At 39.9% G+C, this 22098-nt stretch overlaps 1 protein-coding gene across 1 annotated transcript in view; it reads right to left on the bottom strand.

Annotated features, from left to right (window-relative positions):
- LOC126331023 (piwi-like protein Siwi) overlaps positions 1-22098 on the bottom strand; it is a 242412-nt gene that overhangs the window by 113770 nt on the left and 106544 nt on the right. The window contains 2 exon segments of the mRNA XM_049996440.1: positions 1786-2050; positions 11674-11821. Coding sequence (XP_049852397.1) covers positions 1786-2050; positions 11674-11821 — 413 coding nt within the window.

Raw genomic sequence — 22098 nt, 5'->3', positions numbered from 1 at the left:
ACCCTGAAGCTCCAATGAGCTCTCACTTAACCCCACTGAAGTTGCAAATGTCGGTGGTTTGGGGTCAGTGGAATGAACGCTACAGAGTGTTTGGCTCACAGTTGTTCTTGAAGTAACCATTTTGTAGTGTCACTGTGGTCCCAATTGCTTCTCTGCTGCAGATTCAGTATGATGCATGAGAGCAATGAGCCAATCATGATGGTCCTGCCTCTCAGTAGTGCCATGTTGCTGCCAGCTATCATGTACAGTGATTACATTCATGCCAAATCTTCCTGCAATATTGCAGAAGGAACATCCAGCTTCTCATAGGCCTATTACATGACCTCATTCAAACTCAGTAAGATGTTGATAAAATGGTGTTTGTCACCCTAAAGACATTCTTGACTAACATCAACTCAGTAAATCCGATGTTTATAGTAACTAGTGCTCAAAACTGTTAAATCATTTATTTGAATCAAACCAGATGTGTATACCCATTGTGCCACTAATAGGACCTCTCTTATAGGACTGGCTCAAAATGTAAATAGACATCATCTTTCAGATTTAGAAACACGCCTATCAACTTTTGTTTATGTTGCACAACTCCTTCTTGGTGTTGCATTTTTTCCCCATCAGTGTATACTGAAGAAAATGGACATCAGTGCTTTCATTATACTTCATTTAGACTAGTGGAAAATTCAAAATTTGGAGAGGAGTCAGAATGGAGACTCACTTTGCCCAAAATTATTCTCAATTCCCCCCCCCCCACAAAGGCTTCAGATCCATAAATTGCAAAAAAGAAGAATGGATTCCTGTTACAGGAATATGTCAAAATCACCTTCAGTTTGTTGATGATTTCTTCTGATTGCCTCTAGTACAGATAAACAACTAATGGGAATAAGTAATGTATCCAGTTTGACAACACCCACGAAAATTAATTAAAGTATGACAACATATGTAATAAAACCACTGAAAATAAAGTGGCTCAAATTAACATTGACTATTTATATGTTAACTAGTATAAAACTGATGGTTTTCCAGTGAGCAGATGAAACATTCACCTAGGGAACTACTAAGAGAGACAGGAAAACAAGCAACTGGAATGATGAACAGAGTTGTATAGGAAATACAACTTTGATTGTAATGCAAATGAAGTGGACATAGCTGCACATATTCCAGGCCAGACTAGTGTCAGCAGTCAGAGACAGCAGGCAGATGTGTATTAGTTGCATTTGCATTAGTGTGTGTGTGTGTGTGTGTGTGTGTGTAGTCTAATTTAAGAAGAAGGCCTTTTGGCCAAAACCTTCCTTGTTTAGCAGTCTTTTTGTTGTACCTGTCTGCAGCTCAACATCTCCACTACTTGGTGAGTAGCAACCTATCCTTTTCTTAAAGGGAATATAGGTGCTGCAATTTGTGGACAAAAAATGTTAAGTTAGAATATCATTCATCCAAAAATCTACAATACATTGTTGTGATCCTACTAACTAATCAATCAATCTACGCATTACGACATATTTTAGTGCATTTATATGTGTGCATGAGAAAAAAAGTGATTGTTTACTCATATCACAGTCCAAATGGGCTTTCATTTTCCAACATGAGATGCTCAAGATGTTACTGGAGTTAATATTTGTCAAACTAAACTCAAGGACAACTTAGAAAACTACATAATGAGAGAGATTACAGACTGACTAGCGACTTTAGTGAACAAACTCATTTAGTAACACTTAAGATGGTAATACTTGTCGAGGCATGTTAGAAAAAGAAACTATCATAGAGGACTATTTCTATAAAACACGTACTTACTTGTATCTATCAGCTCGTTTGTTTTGCAAGATTATTAATATTATTTGAGGAGTAAAAGATGACAACAAATGGTCCAAAGCTTGGATGTAGCCCGCAATCCCTTGTTCTTCTTGAACTGAATACATTACACCATCTTCAATTTTAAAATCAATGGCTGCAGCAGCTTTCTGAAGAGTGAATTGAAATTCCTTACAAGCTCGTAACTGTGAATTTGGGCACAGAATTCCCCATTTCTTGAGTACAGGAGCACTTAGAAGACCTCTAGCTGAAAAAAAGTGTCAAAGACCTTAATTAACCAAAAGTAACAGCGTAATGAGCTGTGGGATATAATAGAACACTGTATTATTTAAACAATTTAAAAAAAGCAAGAAAATGGAAGCAAGCTTTATATGACAGGAGTTTCAATGTAGTGCAGAAGCTGCAGTAGAGTGAAAGGCCAATTCTGGAAGCAGCTACACAGCATGACAAAAAAAGTGAAGCACCCAAAAGAGGAGGAGGAAAGAATGAAACTTCACCACCGAAGGCCTAAAGTCCATGCTTCCCATCATGGAACCATGCAAAATACCACCTTTTGTTTTGCAGTGTCAATAGCAGCCTCTGCATTGGATGGTAATCTCCTCATCTTGCTGCAGCTGCTAGTTTCTAACCAACTGCATGGGGTAAAACAGAATGTTCCAGGGAGCCCATTACTTGTTCTTGGGTGGCAGGTGCAGATCTGAAGACGTTTAAGATGTGCTTGGTGCACAATACGGTGACCCTCCCTTGTGGTGATCAAATGTGGTTGACCAAAAGCTTGGCGAGAGTTTGCTTACCCTCAAGTCCCCTGCAGTACAATTTCAAGCTACAGTCACATCCAAATGCCACACAAGTCTGGATATTGTACAAAGAATACTTAATGGCACTAGTGGCTATTCTGTCTATCACAGAAAATTGCAACTCTAATGATTTGCTTACCTGCATGTGGTGTGTACATGTATCAAGTTAAATAGACAATCAGAACATGTCTTCTGTGTGTTCCATTGTTTTTTGTCATGCAGTGTATCAGTAACTGTTTTTGGATCACTAACAAATCTATGTCACCTAAATTGAGTCAAGTAGACTTGCACAAAGCGGCTAAAGAACCCCAGATAGTGTCTACTAGCCAATAATGTCATATGGTCATTTAATTTTATATCTTCTCTACAAGTTTTTCCTGTTTACTTCATTAGAAAATTCCAGGTACTTTTTACTTTACTGAGTTACCGATTTTGGCCTTCAATAACATGTTCAACATATGTATGGTCACTTAAGAATTCTGTTGTACAGTTTGTAATGGATAATCTTATTGTGATCATTTGATCTCTTGGCTGCTGAATAATGCTCCCTTTTCATCCTACCAAAATACCAATAATCCAAGGTATTGCACTGGAGGGGGGAAAAACTCAGCAGTACTGCAGTGGGTTCTTGGTTTGCTCTGGGAGGAGTTTGAGTGGATGCTACAACACATGAAATATTAGTTCGGTTTATTACAACGTAGGTAAGGATGATTTACTTTATTTTGTACAATTCATTTCCCCCAAAAATATCATATGTGTTCACAACTGTCTTTGAACATCAATGTTATCAGCTATTACAGACAGAATACAAGTCTCTTCATCACTGTACATTTAAAAGAACTGCCTAAGACATTGAGTACACACATGGCCTAGTAGAAGACAATGCTGTTGTCTTACTGTGTTACTCAATGATTGTGGACTGGGCTGAGCAGTCCTCTGCTTGCCATAAGTAGATGCTCATTTGTCCATGGAGCTTGCAGTGACAGTCACTTCTTGTGGTTGCACTGTGAGGTACCATTCTTGCTTTGGTACTTTGCTCTTCAGACAACACCACACAAAACTTACCTACTACCTTTTAGGAAATATTTCTTGAAACATATTTGGAATCTAATTAATAAATTTATTAAGTTTCGAGTTAGCATCATTAGCAGTCCATACAAGAGAGCGGTCCACAAGCTATAGTTGGTGACTAAAGTTTTCCATAATGTTTGTGTTCATAATCCTCATTCATAATCATTTTCAAATTGATATTTATTTTTCTCAGTAAATTTACTTAGTTTATCATGAGAGAAATGTCTGTTATGGTATGAGGGCCAACAAAGAATGTTTTTAATGCTTAAATTATTATATTTAACCTTTTTTGGAAATACATTACCAACGAGTGTGAATCAAACATAATTCTTTAAGCTTCAGAAAAATTCATATACGTGAACTTATATAGTCTCTTGAATGGGAAACACATTTCCCCTAGCATATAGGCAGTTTGTTGATCCCATTTTCATAAAATGAACATGACTGTGACACAGAATCAGATTCGCCCGCGAAAGGCAAAGGTCCCGAGTTCGAGTCTCGGTCGGGCACGCAGTTTTAATCTGCCAGTAAGTTTCATGACTGTGACAGTAACCAGTCGCACATGAACACTTCCACGGTGTCACTGTTGTCAAATTTCTATTCTATGACTGCTTCCTTTATTGGTCCAAACAAATGAAAATCACAGGGAAATAAGCTATAACTAAATGAAGGATGTTCTAGTGTTGTCCAGAAGACTTCCAGAATTTTTTGTTGAGTTTGGGCAGTTGTTTGTCGTCAAGCATTGTTATGAAACACAATTACATCCTGGAATGGAAATGTGCATCTTTTATAATGATATGCATTTTATATTTGATCCAGAAGTAGGCAATGGTATGCAGCATTAATAGTGCTATGTTCATGGAGAAAATCTGTGAGAAGAACTCCTCTAAAATCAAAAAAGACTCCTGAAAGAACATTACCCACAGAGAGTCAGTTTTTGGCTTTGAAGGGTGCAGATTTGTCTCTTTGTGTCATTATATGCCGCCTTTTTTCAATTTCAGGATGTAATGGTGGTCACAGTCCAGAGCAAAGAAATGTTCCCCTTAAATTTGGTAGCATGTTAGTATCTGTTTGGCATATCAAGATATTGAAATTTGTGACCTATCGTGAGAAGACAAGGCAGAAACCACGTGAACACTTTCCAAGGTCCAAGGTTGTCAATAACTATCGCCTGAGACTACTGTAGCTCCTACCTGGAGTTCTCTTTGGTAGAAATTCCAAGATGATACACTATTAAATGAGTTGAGAAATGCACCACTTCCTTCAAAATGGCATTGAAAATAAAATTAGAAAAATCAATGCACACATTTGGTAGAAAGAGAACAAAATTATACTGATACACTATAAACCAGCATACACTCTGTTGTTGCAGAGTACAGATGTAAACACAGATACAGTTATATCATTTTGCTGCAAATGTACCTAATATATTGGCAAATTAATGTGTTCTAGGTAAAGGATTAGAATATCTCATAACTGCTTTAACTATTTAGAAAATATTAAATAAGGTACAAAAGTGTAAAATGTAGTTCCTATTTTAAAGACCTGTGTTTAGTTCTTCCTTCGAGCTATTTTGAAGAGTTGCTCAATCAATTTTATTTTTTTTTGCATTTACAGAACCTCAGTAACTAACTTTCATTTGGGATGCTTTGTTGGGAACCATACTTTGAAGCTTTCAGCTGACATATGGTATAAAGTTCATAAATTTTCTCCTTTTCCTGACGCAGTCCCTTTGGCTATGCCAAATACAGCTCTCAGTGCTCAAAAAATAAAGTACCAAAGTATTACAATTTTGGATAATTAATTATCAGAAAGCAATCAAATTTAATAACTACATAGTGCATAAACAACAATGTTTTAAGGCTGCTTATGTTACACATAAGCATTATGAACAGGCTACATTTAAATTTTTCCAGCAGTCTGAAGTTTCAGGACATCTTACAGTTCATATACACCTACAGCTCTGCAACTGTTGAAATCATTATTGAATATTCTTGGAAAAAGTAGCTACATTTAATTAAATTTCTACACTGTGAATGGTGAGACACCACAAACAGCATGGGCTGCACTGAACTTAACCCCACCAACTGGAGGCTAATTGAATTATGGAGAAATATAGGAATACATGAGGCGATACTGACCTTACAATTTAGAGGATAGGATATAGCATTTGTAGACTTAGATAAAGCTTTTGACAATGCTGACTAGAATACTCTCTTTTAAATTCAGAAGTTAGTGGGGGTATAATACAAGGAGAGAAAGACTATTTACGGCATGTACAGAAACCAGACGGCAATAATAAAAGTGGAGGGGCATGAAAGGGAGGCAGTGGTTGAGAAGGGAGTGAGTAATGGTTGTAGCCAATCCCCAATATTATTCCATCTGTACACTGAATAAGCAGTAAAGGAAAAATTTTGTGTAGAAATTAAAGATCTGGGAAAAGAAATACGAGCTTCGAGGTTTGCCAATGACATTGTAATTCTGTCAGAGAGAACACAAAACCTTGGAAGAACAGTTGAACAGAATGGACATTATCTTGAAAGGATATTAGATGAACATCAGCAAAAGCAAAACAAGAATAATTGAATGCAATTGAATAAAATTAGGTAATGCTGAGGGAATTAGATTAGGTAAGGAGAAACTGAAAGTAGTATATGAGTTTTGCTATTTGGGCAAAGTAGAGAGGATATAAAATGTAGACTGGCAAAGGAAGAAAAGCATTTCTGAATAAGAGAAATTTCTTAACCCTGAATATAAATTTAAGTGTTGAGAATTTTTTTTCTGAAAATATTTTTCTGGAGTGTACCCAGGTAAGGAAGTGAAACATGGACATTAAAACATGGGATGGGAAATTGTTTGAACAAAAAGAGAACAAGCTTTCAAAGTGTGGTGCTACAAATAATATTGAAGATTAGGTGGATAGATCATGTAACAAGAGGTAATGAATAGAATTGGCGAGACAAGAAATTTGTGGCACAAATTGACCAAAAGAAGGCATCGGTTGACAGGACACATCCTGAAACATCCAGGGATCACCTATTCAGTATTGGAGGGAAGTGTTGGAGGTAAAAATTGTAGAGGGAGACGAAAAGATGAATACAATAAGCAGATTCAGAAACATGTAGGATGCGATAGTTATTCGGAGATGAAGAGCCTCCCACAGGATAAAGTAGCATGGAGAGCTGCATCAAACCAGTGTAAAGTGAATACCACAACAACAACAACAACAACAACAACAACATGGCTTCACAGTACCGGTGTATTATCTTTAAATTACTAAGTGCAAAGCATATAAATGCAATCCTTTCTATTTGGAGCACTATATCCTGTATCCAGCAAATACCAAACAGGATTGGCATGATACTTTTCCAATTTTGTGAAGAATCAACCATACCCACACACAGGCTATTATTAAGTTGGGGTCATAACTCCCAAAGGCATTTTCAAGCTATTGCCAGCTGCCCTCTGGGAAAGAATGTGTGTATGCCTACTGTCCATGTCTAGGGTTATTGCACTATTCAACATGACACCATTTTCAAAGTGCTGCACATCTAGCATTTGAGGTGAGGGCAAGTGTGCCTTTCCAAGTTCCAGATGCAGGTGTTTTAATGCACTTGGCTACCTCAATGGGTCATATAAATGTAGCATGATTGATGTTGTGTACAAAGCATGTAAATCTGATATGCCTAATACTTTATAGATTTAAAAATATATTATGCAACTGTCAAGTTACAAACTCAGTCTATATGCCTAATATGTTATATATTCAAAAATACATTATGCAACTCTCAAGTGACAAACTCAGTGTATCATCAAATATGCAAAAAATGTATTGATAGGATATGCACAGCCTGAAGCAATGGTTCTATTTTAATAAAATTTTATTACTATATTGATCCAGTTATATACTACACAGGGTTAATCACCTAAACCTTGTATCACAAATATAGTGGAACTGGAAAGTGCTACTCTCGTGCAGTTTTCACACATGGATTGGTAGTCAGGAACTTGTAGTGTCGGCCAATCAACAGAATGTAATAATACTTAGAAAATGTATTTTTTGTGCAAAGATACACTTCCTCAAGTGGTAAAACGCCTATTGACATTAACAAACTAAAAGTAGGATAAATTAGAAAGTCAGAGGTTTTTTAAAGGCTCTGAGCACTATGGGACTTAACTTCTCAGGTCATCAGTCCCCTAGGACTTCGAACTACTTAAGCCTAACTAACCTAAGGACATCACACACATTCATGCCCAAGGCAGGATTCGAACCTGCGACTGTAGCAGTCGCGCGGTTCCAGACTGTAGCGCCTAGAACTGCTTGGCCACTCCGGCCGGCAAAGTCAGAGTTGTTTGTTGAAGGATTCTAGTGCGAGTTGTTTATGAGGTATCGTGCTCTGACAAGTTTCCACAATGACACTTGTTAGTGAGTCAACCTGAGTAGTTTCTAGGTATGATGATGTTATGTTTGCTTACAGTGTGCTTGTGTGTTCCTTGAGTGTACTGAGACTTGCTGATCTCTAAGTGTGTGATAGTCCAAGCAGTAGGCCATATGGGATAAATGGAATCTACCAATGCAGAAAAGCCAACATGTTAATGATGTATGGAGAGTGTAGGAAGAATGCAGTTCGTGCTGGTGCAGTGTATGCAGCAAGATATCCCAACATATGTCAACCATCTTGGCAAATATTTATCAACTTCATCAACCAGTTATGTGAATGTCGTAGTATTACGCCTAGACAACCTAACGAAGGAAAAAAGTGACAACAGAGGAGGGGGAAGTAATGTTCCTGCTGCTGTTGCACTTGATTTGCACATTATCTTGTGTGAAACTGCATGACCAAGTGGCATGAGTCAGGAAAGAGTCCTCCACTGACATAGGTCCCATCCCATCATATCTCTCACCATCAAGAGCTGCATGGAAACAATTCTGAGAACCAAGTTAACTTATATACATAACCATTAACACAGGATACTGCAGATGTATCATGTATCTTGTTTAGTGAAGAAGCTACATTTACCACTCACGCCAGGGAAACCATCAGTATTTATGGAGTGTAAATGTGTCATGCAGGACAATGAAGCATCAGCTCTTAGGTACATTTTTCATAGATGGAACACCTGAACATGCACAAATATCACAGCTTCATAACAGACCATCTTCCACAGATGCTTTAAGACGTTTCTCTACAGACTAGGAGGAGCCTGTGACAGGAACATGATGGCTGTCCAGTTCATAGAGCATGAAGTACTACAGCATGTCTTCATGAATTGTTTCCAACTCGCTGGATTGGATGCAGTGGACCCGTATCAGGGCTGGCCTGTTCCCCAGATTTGGTGAAGAACTTTATTCTGTGGGGAAAGCTGAATGACGCTGTCTATAAGGACATAACTACATGTGATGATATTCAACTTATTACTGTAGACTGCTCGGAAATCTCTGATGAAATGCTAGCCTGTGTGTAGCAGGAATTCAATACCAGGCTGGAAGCATGTATTGCTGCTACTAGTGGTCATTTTGAACATAACCTGCAGTGGTCATTTGTCTTGTTGCTGGTTAGGCTCCAGTGTGTGCTACCACAGGTATTGCCCTAGTGTCAGTGAGGGTACTTTTCAAAATACTATATCTTGTAAATGACTTACATTAGAATCCTGCAACGCAGACTGGAGTGAAGAGGGAAGAACTATACTGACGTGATGTCTGGAACATGACAAGGAATGAGAATTCAGAAAGCAGGTGTAATTAGTTTCATACTTAACTTTAATCCATTAATGACAAACATCGCTCTCGGTGGTACATGATTCACAATATTATCTGTTCAGAATACATCCTTGAAGTAATTTTAGTAACTGAATACGACGCCTTGCTAGGTCGTAGCAAATGACGTAGCTGAAGGCTATGCTAAACTGTCGTCTCTGCAAATGAGAGCGTAGGTAGACAGTGAACCATCGCTAGCGAAGTCGGCTGTACAACCACGACAAGTGCTAGGGAATCTCTCTAGACTAGACCTGCCGTGTGGCAGCGCTCGGTCTGCAATCACTGATAGTGGCGACACGCGGGTCCGATGTATACTAACGGACCGCGGATAATTTAAAGGCTACCACCTAGCAAGTGTGGTGTCTGGCGGTGACACCACAGTAATGGTCCATGAAACAATGGAACATTTTCGTTTTGCCTTTGTAATTGGTAAACCTGATTAGTCCAATAAAGAATTTCAACAACTTACAGCATACAGTTCATTGCTGACATCCATCTGAATTGTTCAGTGTTTCAACTCCAATTGAAAATGGAGAAAACTAAGTTTTTTACTGTCGCTAAACATTTTCATTTGAAGGGTTGAACAGCTGCACAGATCAAAGCAGAAATGGATGAAGTTCACACAGACACTGCACCATCACTGATGACAGAATACTCCAGATGTATCATTTATCTTGTTTAGTGATGAAGCTACATTTACCAATCACAGCCAGGTAAACCATCAGCATTTATGGAGTGTAAATGTGCCGTGCAGGACAGTGAAGCATCATCTCTTAGGTATGTTTTCCAAAGACGGAACAACTGAACATGCACAAATATCACAGCTTCGTAACAGACCATCTTCCACAGGCGCTATAAGACACTTCTCTACAGACTAGGAGGAACCTGTGGTAGCAACATGATGGCTGTCCAGTCAGTACTACAGCACGTCTTCACGAATTGTTTCCAAATTGTTGTATTGGACACAGTGGACCTGTATGATATAAACATGTGATATATACATTACTTTTGGATTAACAAATTTAAATGTAGTCAGACAAGCACCAAAGTGCACTCCTGCCATCCAACTGAGATTACTACAAATAAGCCCATTGGCAAAATCCATGACACGGTAGTGCAAGGCCACCAAATAAAAATTCATTAAATTCCTAAGACTGTAGGCACCTCAACTGAGTGAGTACATAATATTCTGCACAAAAAATTGGCTATGAAGAAGCTACATGCAATATCGGTGGTGGAAATGCTCACAGTCGACCAAACAAGCATCCGGCACAACATTTCAACACACAATCTGGTGATGTTCCATTGCAATCTGAAATGATTTTTTGTGCCCATTTGTGACTGTTGATACAGTACTACATGCCAGAGTCAAAAAGGCAGTCAAAACAATGGACAAAGGCTGATGAAACAACCCCGAAGAAGACAAAGGCCATTTTGTCACCTGGAAAGGTGATGGCCACTGTTTTTTGGGAATCCTAAAGAATAATCCTCATAGATGAATTGGAAATCTGCAGAACCATAATTGGAACCTATGCTTCATTGTTGGATCATTTGAAACTTGTGACAGCTGAAAATGACCAAGGTTGGTGTGCAAAAAAGAGCTCTTTAACTAGGAGAACACATCATCCCACACATTGGTGATACAATGGCAAAAGTGCATGAATTACACTTTGAACTGCTGCCTCGTCCACCCTATTCACCATACATAGGACCAAGTGAGTTGTTCTCTTCCCCAAGTTGAAACTTTGGCTTTCTGGGGAGAACTGATGAAGTGATAGTTGCAGTCTACAATCATTTTTCAGAGTTTGACAGAACCTATTTTTCTGAAGGGATGAAAAAGATGGCGGATTTGTGGACCAAGTGTATATCCCCCAAAGGAGGCTATATCGAGAAGTAAGGTATCACAGAAAATATCATGATAAAAAAATACATCCCTCAGAATAAGAGCCACAAAGAGAAAGTGTTTAACAACAGACAGGAAAATATAAAATAGACTGCTTGGCACAGTTTTCAGCTATCAGACAAAGTCCTTCATCAGACTGAGAAAAACAAAAACACACACACACAAAACCACTTTAATTCCTATGGCCCCCCTTGTTACTCCATCACAGATTTTCCATTGCTTAATTTTACAAAGAGATTTTCAGCAAAAAGTGACTAGTGGCATTTAGTTAAACCATAAATAGTTAATCCTCATACTGAAATCACCATAATGATCTGTATATAATGGAAACATTTTCTTACATTTTACTTCCTGAGTCCAATCATTTTTTTGTCCAACAGTGCATTGTGCCTTCTGCAAATATATTTTTTCAGGATCCAAAACCCTCGCTGGTACTGTCACCAGCTCATCACTGAGCGACATGTTCCACTGCTTCAGATCTTTCTGTACCTGTTGAAAAGCAGTCATTTATTTGAAAACCTCAATCATAATTAAAAAATTCAGGTATTTGTACCACGGATTGCAACTAACAAAATTAAACATATTTCATGAAATAAACCATCATACAATATTTATGATTTTTTCCTTATTTGTTGTGTGTCAATTATTACATCTACAAATACTTCTGGATTAAAGGAGACCACTCGCTGAAAAGTGGAAGCATCAACTTATCTATAGGCACACAAAAACGAAAGAAAACTTGCTAACTTTTGGAATAATCCTTTTTCAAGCTATAGTAAAACACACACACACACACACACACGCAATTGTGGCCTTACGTGAAGCTGACTGGGCGAATACTGCCAGTGCTCCATTTCAGCAGGTGGGCTAATTTGTGGTGGGGCTTGTGTCAGGTAGGGTGGGAAGAGGGGAAGAGAGGTGGGAGGTGGGGAAAGAAACTGGAGGTGGGTGGACAGCAGCTCAGTGGGAGGCAGCCGTCTTCGAATATAGGGATGGAGGGGTGGCAGGTACATGGGCAAGACATGTGGTGTATCACCACGTGGTCAACTTTCTTTTTGACAATAGTTTGGTGGTGGGTGTTCATCCTGGTTGACAGCTGGTTGGTAGTGATACTGAAATAAAGATCTGTGAAGTGTTTACAGAGGTACTGGTCTATGATATGGCTGCATTCACAGGTAGCATGGCCTCTGAATGGGGAAGGATGAGTATGTGACAGGACTGGAGCAGGAAGTGTGGAGTGACTGGAATGGCCAGGTCTTGTACATTGGTCTATCACAGGTATTTGATCCCTGTGGCAGGGGGTTGGGAGTAGAAGTAGCAAAAGGATGGACTAGGATGTTGTGTAGTTCTGGTTGCTGATAGAACACCACTTTGGATGGGTGGGAAGGATCCTGGGTAGAATGGGCCTCATTGCAGGGCATGATGAGAGATAATCAAAGCCCTAATAACAGATATGTTTTAGCTGTTCCAGTCCACGGTGATATTGGGTGTTGAGGAGGGTGCTCCTTTGTATCTGATCCTCACATCATGTTCAAACACTATCCTATTGCTCCCAACACAATATCTTCTGTCCTTTTTACTCCCCAAACTCATGCTCTGTTATCCAGTTCCACTTATAACCACCTAACACTTTCACTTGTCCATTTCTCACACTATTTCCCATTAATTAACACCAATCCTATCTCAATGGACTCCTTCTCCATCTATCTTCACCAACTCAGACAAGGTATCCTGGCTATAGCTGAGATGGCATAAGTTGATCCCTAACAGTTGGAGTGGGCTGGTAGAGGCAGCTTTACACACCTATCCAAACCATCAGCATCATGTGTTTTTGTAAAAGTGCCTACTGCAATGCTTCCATGGGCGACTATTGTTTTTGCCTGCAGCCATTTGTGCTTCTGAGCTGAACTGTCAGGGATCTTCTTATTTCATCTTGACTATGAGACACTAATGCACAGCCTGATCCTTAAATGCTATCTTAGCCCCAGAATCATCTCCTCTCCCCCTTCCCCCAAATGATCTACCCATAAAAATCCTCCTATTTGGATCCCATATTTCTTTTCACAATGACCTTCACCTTTCCATATTCCACCAGTCGCTATCCCTTACAAATCTGATGCTCCAGAAACACATCTCCATGACACACCTAACCACCGGAGTCTGTAGTAGCATTCCAGACACCACCTCCATAAATTGTCCAGCCTGCTGACATCCTGCTCCTGCCTTGGGGGCAACACTACTCACCAATACTCATCCCCCTCCTGAACCCCTCAAAGTACTGTGCGTAGCTGATCCTCCAAAATTCTCTCCAAACACTCCACACCTATTCAAAGGCCTCACCTTCAGCCCCACATCCAAGGTTAACCATGTTGGAATTGTCCAAGTCTTACTCGCCTTCTCCTAATTCCTACAGTAGAAACACTTCTTTATCATGAATCCCTCCAACCAAAGCCAACCTAAACCCAACCTAAACCCAACCCTGAATCCTGCCTCTCCCAGTTCATATCATCAGCCAACAGTCACCTTCTTCACCTCCCACATAAATACCCGCTGGTCACTTTCAAGGAATTCATTACCTCCAACTTGGCCTCAGCATCCATCACAGGGTCCTTTCCTAATAACACTAACCTTTCAGCAGAAAAAAAGAACAGATCCTGACCTAATCATCATTCCTGCAAACAAAGGCTCCACCACTGATGTGACTCAAGTCACAGCGACCGACAGACGACCTCCACCGAATGTCTGATTCCTCCAATCAAGAAACATTTACAATAAGCCGACCTGGATTATTCTTCGGACAATGCTCAGAAATCTGTGGAGAAAACCATAGATTTATACCAATTGTAACTGAAAGAACTTCTGTAAACTTATTCAGTTCTGCCATAGTGATCCCCCCAGCAGTCCTAACATAGCCTCCAATCCCTACTGAAATCAACAGGCCCTTCTCTGAACCTCTCCCCCAAGTCTTTTACTGATCAATAGCTCCAACCAACTGGCCAAAACGTAGTCTACCACATTGCAGATATTAACCACTTTCTCCACTGAATATCCATCATCCCCAACCCTTTACCTTGTTTATCCCTACTCGTCACTGTTGATGCTAACTCTCTATACACCAACATCCTTCATGTTGTTGGCCTTGCCACAATCGAACACCACATCTCCTCAGGTTCTTCATACACTCCTGGAAATGGAAAAAATAACACATTGACACCGGTGTGTCAGACCCACCATACTTGCTCTGGACACTGCGAGAGGGCTGTACAAGCAATGATCACACGCACGGCACAGCGGACACACCAGGAACCGCGGTGTTGGCCGTCGAATGGCGCTAGCTGCGCAGCATTTGTGCACCGCCGCCGTCAGTGTCAGCCAGTTTGCCGTGGCATACGGAGCTCCATCGCAGTCTTTAACACTGGTAGCATGCAGCAACAGCGTGTATGTGAACCGTATGTGAAGTTGACGGACTTTGAGCGAGGGCGTATAGTGGGCATGCGGGAGGCTGGGTGGACGTACCGCCGAATTGCTCAACACGTGGGGCGTGAGGTCTCCACAGTACATCGATGTTGTCGCCAGTGATCGGCGGAAGGTGCACGTGCCCGTCGACCTAGGATCGGACCGCAGCAACGCACGGATGCACGCTAAGACCGTAGGATCCTACGCAGTGCCGTAGGGGACCGCACCGCCACTTCCAAGCAAATTAGGGACACTGTTGCTCCTGGGGTATCGGCGAGGACCATTCGCAACCGTCTCCATGAAGCTGGGATACGGTCCCGCACACCGTTAGGCCGTCTTCCGCTCACGCCCCAACATCGTGCAGCCCGCTTTCAGTGGTGTCGCGACAGGCGTGAATGGAGGGACGAATGGAGACATGTCGTCTTCAGCGATGAGAGTCGCTTCTGCCTTGGTGCCAATGATGGTCATATGTGTGTTTGGCGCCGTGCAGGTGAGCGCCACAATCAGGACTGCATACAACAGAGGCACACAGGGCCAACACCCAGCATCATGGTGTGGGGAGCGATCTCCTACACTGGCCGTACACCTCTGGTGATCGTCGAGGGGACACTGAATAGTGCACGGTACATCCAAACCGTCATCGAACCCATCGTTCTACCGGCAAGGGAACTTGCTGTTCAAACAGGACAATGCACGTCCGCATGTATCACGTGCCACCCAACGTGCTCTAGAAGGTTTAAGTCAACTACCCTGGCCAGCAAGATCTCCGGATCTGTCCCCCATTGAGCATGTTTGGGACTGGATGAAGCGTCGTCTCACGCAGTCTGCACGTCCAGCACAAACGCTGGTCCAACTGAGGCGCCAGGTGGAAATGGCATGGCAAGCATCTCTACGATCGTCGCCATGGGAGAATAGCAGCCTGCATTGCTGCGAAAGGTGGATATACACTGTACTAGTGCCGACATTATGCATGCTCTGTTGCCTGTGTCTATGTGCCTGTGGTTCTGTCAGTGTGATCATGTGATGTATCTGACCCCAGGAATGTGTCAATAAAGTTTCCCCTTCCTGGGACAATGAATTCACGGTGCTCTTATTTCAATTTCCAGGAGTGTATTTCAATCCCACTAACTCATTCCTTATACTCCTTACCAAATATATCCTGACTCTCCACTACATTTCCTTTAAAGGGAAGGTGTGCAAGAAAATTCTTCACTGGGTCTCTGATTACATCCCATCATGTCCTGAAATGAGGCACATCCTACTCAAGATCCTTCCCATCCCTCCTAAAATGTTGTCACCCACATAACCTACACAACATTCTAGCAATCCCTCTGCCACTCCCACTTTCAACTCCTTGCCACGGTGATCATATCCCTGCAGTAGACCAACGTGCAAGATTCAGAGTAGTGGTTAATAATGAAAGGGGACAGCTACAATACCTTATCACATTACAGTGTTGTAATACTTCTACAAGAAAATCGTGTGAAAAAGACAATAATGTCTTGTCATTCTCCAATGTAAAACATCTTGCTCAAACTGAGGGGATGTTGACTCAATTTTTCAGGTGGACTGAGGGAAAGAGATGAAGACAAGCATGAGAAATAGTGACATGTTTATAGGCATGGAGTCAGCTTTCTTTACTGACTGGAGTTAGAGCAAGTGGCATACATAAGAGTAAGCTCATAGTTTCAAGTCATAAGTGTGTGTTCTTGATGTGTGCAGCAATGAAGACAAAATTTGTGTATGTACAATAAGGACCATTTGAACAAGGCAGTGCAGTTGTTAAGACACTGATCTAATATTCAGAAGTTTACTCTGTCTAGCCGTCCTGATTTCGGTTTCCTGTAGTTTTTCTAGGCAAATGTCAAGATAGTTTCTTCATCAAGACTGCAGGTGACCACCTATCCTATCTTCATAAAGTATAATTACGTATTTTGTGTGTACGTTTATTTTTGAGCTATTTATGTTCATTGGTCAGTACAATATGGCAGAAAAGCCTTTCTGAAAAAGTAAGATTTTTAACATTGAATATAAATTTCAATTTTTGAAAGTCTTTCCCAAAGGTATTTGTGTGGAGTGTTGTCTCGTATGGGAGTGAATCGTGGATAACAAATAGTGCACACAAGAAGAGAATAGCATTTGAAACAGTGTGCTATACAATAATTCTGTAGATTATATGGGTAGAATGAATAACTGAAAAGGAGATACTTAGGTTCATATGGCTATAGGTTGCAGCTGTTATGCAGAGGTGAAGAGAGTTGCACAGAACAGATCACCAAACCTGTCTTCAGATTGAAGACAACAACACCCCATCCTTTCTTACAGGAGTGACAGTTCTGCCAGGTATGCAGGAAAATGTCAGTGATGTCTGAAGGTAGGAGAGACGCATCATTAGAAGTAAAACTGTGAATCATGTCTGGGCAGCTCAATCAGTGGAGCATTTGCTCACAAAAAGCAATGGTTCAGTGTTTCAGTTGCAGTGAGGCACACTGTTTTTGTCAGCCATGAGATTTCGATCAGTGCACACTCAGATGCAGAGAGAAAATTCATTCTGGGAACAATCCCCTATCTGTGACTATGTCATTTCAGTATCCTTCCTTCCATGAGTGTTAATGTTACCAATTATTCAGGAGTATGTCTGTGAACTCTGGAAGATAGGAGAGAGATACCTGCTGAAGTGAAGCTGTGAGAACAACTGTTATGTCATTCCTTTTATATCTCTGTTGGTAGAACATCGATCCAAAAACGTCAAATGCTACAAGTTCAAGTCCTTGACTGGCACAGTTTTAATCTGCCACAAAGCTTCACTTCCATTATTCAACACATGAAGTGAATACAATGTGGAGCACATAACAAAAGAAAGTTGCAAGAAGGCATCATATAAAAACATAATACAGTCCCAATAAAATAAAACAATTCACAAATTCCTTACAACAGCTAAGACACATGTTGCACAAATTACTAAAAAAACTCCATTTCTACAGATATTAATGGTATCCCTGCATCAATCTTAAAGAATGATTGCCCAAATTTATTTGAGTCAGCTATACATTCATGTTAACTCCCCACACGATGCAGCACTTTCCGAAGTGTATTGAAAATGTACAATTCCAGTACCATTTAAATAAAAAACTTATAACTTAACACAAAAGCATAATTCTTCTAGCCCCATAAAGATTTTTAACACCAGAAAGATAGTACTGAAAATTTGTGCTTGTAAATTTTTAATAGCTATGACAATACTTGTAAAATTTAAAATAAAAAATTAAGAGTTGCATGCAATAGCAATTGACGCATGAATACTTCACCTCAGTCACTAACAGTTTTATTACACTGCAAACCAATGTGTGATTTTTCTCAATGACAACTGCTCTCTACACTCCCTACTGTTATCCATTACATATGTTCCACATTTTTTATTTTAAATTTCATGAGTACTGTCACAGCTATTAAAAATTCATAAACAAAAATTTTCAGGACTATCTCTGTGGAGCTGGGAACATGTATCACGCTAGAAAAAATTTTTACACTCTTTGGTCTATTTTAAAAATGCATTATATTAAAAAGTTGTTTATTTAAATAATTACTTTCTGCTCTTTAACCTCAGGTGTGTGAAAATTTTCATCCACTTTCAAACATTTTAATGGGCTTACAACAGAAACGTGGCAAATTCCAGGTTTATTTCAGTTTCTCTTCATCTGGTCAGTCAACATATTGTTTCTCCTACATACATCTTGTCTTGCTGTGCTGGTACTGCGAACGGCTTAAAGCAAGGGGAAACTACAGCCGTAATTTTTCCCGCAGGCATGCAGCTTTACTGTATGGTTAAATGATGATGGCGTCCTCTTGGGTAAAATATTCCACAGGTAAAATAGTCCCCCATTCGAATCACCGGGCGGGAACTACTCAAGAGGACGTCGTTAGCAGGAGAAAGAAAACTGGCGTTCTATGGATCGGAGCGTGGAATATCAGATCCCTTAATCGGGCAGGTAGGTTAGAAAATTTAAAAAGGGAAATGGATAGGGTAAAGTTAGATATAGTGGGAATTAGTGAAGTTCGGTGGCAGGAGGTACAAGACTTTTGGTCAGGCGAATACAGGGTTATAAATACAAAATCAAATAGGGGTAATGCAGGAGTAGGATAATAATGAATAAAAAATATGAGTATGGGTAATCTACTACAAACAGCATAGTGAACACACTACTGTGGCCAAGACAGACATGAAGCCCACACCGACTACAGTAGTACAAGATTATATGCCAACTAGCTCCGCAGATGGCGAAGAAATTGAAGAAATGAAAGAGGAAGCCATCTGGTAGAATTTTGCATAGAGCACAACTTAATCATAGCTAACACTTGGTTCAAGAATCATAAAAGAAGATTGTATACATGGAAGAAGCCTGGAGATACTGACAGGTTTCAGATAGATTATATAATGGTAAGACAGAGATTTAGGAACCAGGTTTTAAATTGTAAAACATTTCCAGCGGCAGATGTGGACTCTGACCACAATCTATTGGTTATGAACTGTGATTAAAACTGAAGAAACTGCAAAAACATGGCAATTTAAGAAGATGGGACCTGGAAAACTGACTACACCAGAGGTTGTACAGAGTTTCAGGGAGAGCATAAGGGAACAATTTACGGGAATGGGGGAAAGAAATACAGTAGAAGAAGAATGGGTAGCTTCGAGGGATGAAGTAGTGAAGGCAGCAGAGGGTCAAGTAGGTAAAAAGACGAGGGCTAGCAGAAATCCTTGGGTAACAGAAGAAACATTGAATTTAATTAATGAAAGGAGAAAACATAAAAACGCAGTAAATGAAGCAGGCAAAAAGGAATACAAACGTCTCAAAAATGAGATCGAGAGGAAGTACAAAATCGCTAAGCAGGGATGGCTAGAGGAGAAATGTAAAGATGTAGAGGCTTATCTCACTAGGGGTAAGATAGATACTGCCTACAGGAAAATTAAAGAGACCTTTGGAGAAAAGAAAACCACTTGTATGAATATCAAGAGCTCAGATGGAAACTCAGTTCTAAGCAAAGAAGGGAAAGCAGAAATGTGAGGGAGTATATAGAGGGTCCATACAAGGGTGATGTTCTTGAGGACAATATTATGGAAATGGAAGAGGATGTAGTTGAAGATGAAATGGGAGATATGATACTGCGTGAAGAGTTTTACAGAGCACTGAAAGACCTGAGTTGATACAAGGCCCTGGGAGTAGACAACATTCCATTAGAACTACTGACAGCCTTGAAAGAGCTAGTCCTCACAAAACTCCCTCCATATGGTGAGCAAGATATATACGACAGGAGAAATACCCTCAGACTTCAAGAAGAATATAATAATTCCAATACCAAAGAAAGCAGGTGTTGACAGATGCAAAAATTACCGAACTATCAGTTTAATAAATCACGGCTGCAAAATACTAATGCGAATTCTTTACAGACGAACGGAAAAAATTGAACAAGCCGACCTCGCGAAAGATCAGTTTGGATTCCGTAGAAATATTGGAACACGTGAGGCAATACTGACCCTACGACTTACCTTAGAAGGTAGATTAAGAAAAGGAAAACTTATGTTTCTAGCTTTTGTAGACTTAGAGAAAGGTTTTGGCAATGTTGACTGGAATACTCTCTTTCAAATTCTGAAGGTGGCAGGGGTAAAATACAGGGAGTGAAAGGCTATTTACAATTTGTACAGAAACCAGATTGCAGTTATAAGAGTCTTGGGGCATAAAAGGGAAGCAGTGGTTGGGAAGAGAGTGAGACAGGATTGTAGCCTCCCTCTGATGTTATTCAATCTGTATATTGAGCAAGCAGTAAAGGAAACAAAGGAAAAATTTGTAGTAGATATTAAAATCCAGGGAGAAGAAATAAATACTTTGAGGTTTGCTGATGACATTGTAATTCTGTCAGAGACAGCAAAGGACTTGGAAGAGCAGTTAAACAGAATGGACAGTGTCTTGAAAGAAGGATATAAGATGCACATCAACAAAAGCAAAACAAGGATAATGGAATGTAGTCGAATTAAGTTGGGTGATGCTGAGGAAATTAGATAAGGAAATGAGACACTTAATAGTAGTAAAGGAGTTTTGCTATTTGGGGAGCAAAATAACTGATGATGGTCAAAGTAGAGCGGATATAAAATGTAAACTGGCAATGGCAAGGAAAGCATTTCTGAAGAAGGGAAATTTGTTAACTTCAAGTTTAGATTTAAGTGTCAGGAAGTCGTTTCTGAAAGTATTTATATGGAGTGTAGCCATGTACGGAAGTGAAACATGACCGATAAATAGTTTGGACAAGAAGAGAATAGAAGCTTTCGAAATGTAGCGCTACAGAAGAATGCTGAAGATTAAATGGGTAGATCACATAACTAATGAGGAGGTATTGAAAAGGATTGGGGAGAAGAGAAATTTGTGGCACAACTTGACTAGAAGAAGGTATCGGTTGGAAGGACATGTTCTGAGTCATCAAGGGATCACCAATTTAGCTTTGGAGGCAGCGTGGAGGGTAAAAATAGTAGAGGGAGACCAAGAGATGAATACACTAAGCAGATTCAGAAGGATGTAGGTTGCAGTAGGTACTGGGAGATGATGAAGCTTGCACAGGATAGCGTAGCATGGAGAGATGCATCAAACCAGTCTCAGCACCAACATACGTCTTGCAAAAACACAATGAAGGTAAAAATCTGAGAGACTAGAGGCTTCCCAGCAAATTTTTTAAACTACAAATCATTCGTGATGAGCAAGAGATTAATAGCAGTATTACATAAAGAAGACTCCACCACATGCCAAATAAGAAAGTGAGTTAATATTGCATTGTCATTCAGCTCTGAGCTTAGTTGAAAATGTCAAGTCCTCACCTCATCTCCAAGTTAAGTTTACACCAGTTGTAAAATTTGTACTGAACAGACAAAAAACACATGGGTGAACAAAGTACCATCCATCACACACCAGGCATGAAATCTGTTTAATATTGCATTGTCATACAGTTCAGAAAATTTCAAATATCTAGCTCATTGGGAAGTTAGTTTTAACTGCAAAATTTGTTCCTAACATACAGACAAGAAAGTGACCTAACAAAAATTTGTTAAATAGTGGGAGTGACAATATAAGTAGCTACACAACCATTTCAAAAATTGTAAGCAGAATTATGTGTGATACAGTTCTGAAATTTATAAATAAACATAAAATATTATGTAATGAACAATACAGATTCGGAAACAAGAAATCAATGATAATAGCTATTTATGTGTGTCATAAATGTGCACAATGTCCAACACACACAAAATAGGAATCAGAAGAACTATT

The sequence above is a fragment of the Schistocerca gregaria genome, chromosome 1 (assembly GCF_023897955.1).
Source record: "Schistocerca gregaria isolate iqSchGreg1 chromosome 1, iqSchGreg1.2, whole genome shotgun sequence".
In the NCBI taxonomy this organism is placed as follows: domain Eukaryota; kingdom Metazoa; phylum Arthropoda; class Insecta; order Orthoptera; family Acrididae; genus Schistocerca; species Schistocerca gregaria.
This window is presented reverse-complemented; position numbering and strand designations above follow the sequence as displayed.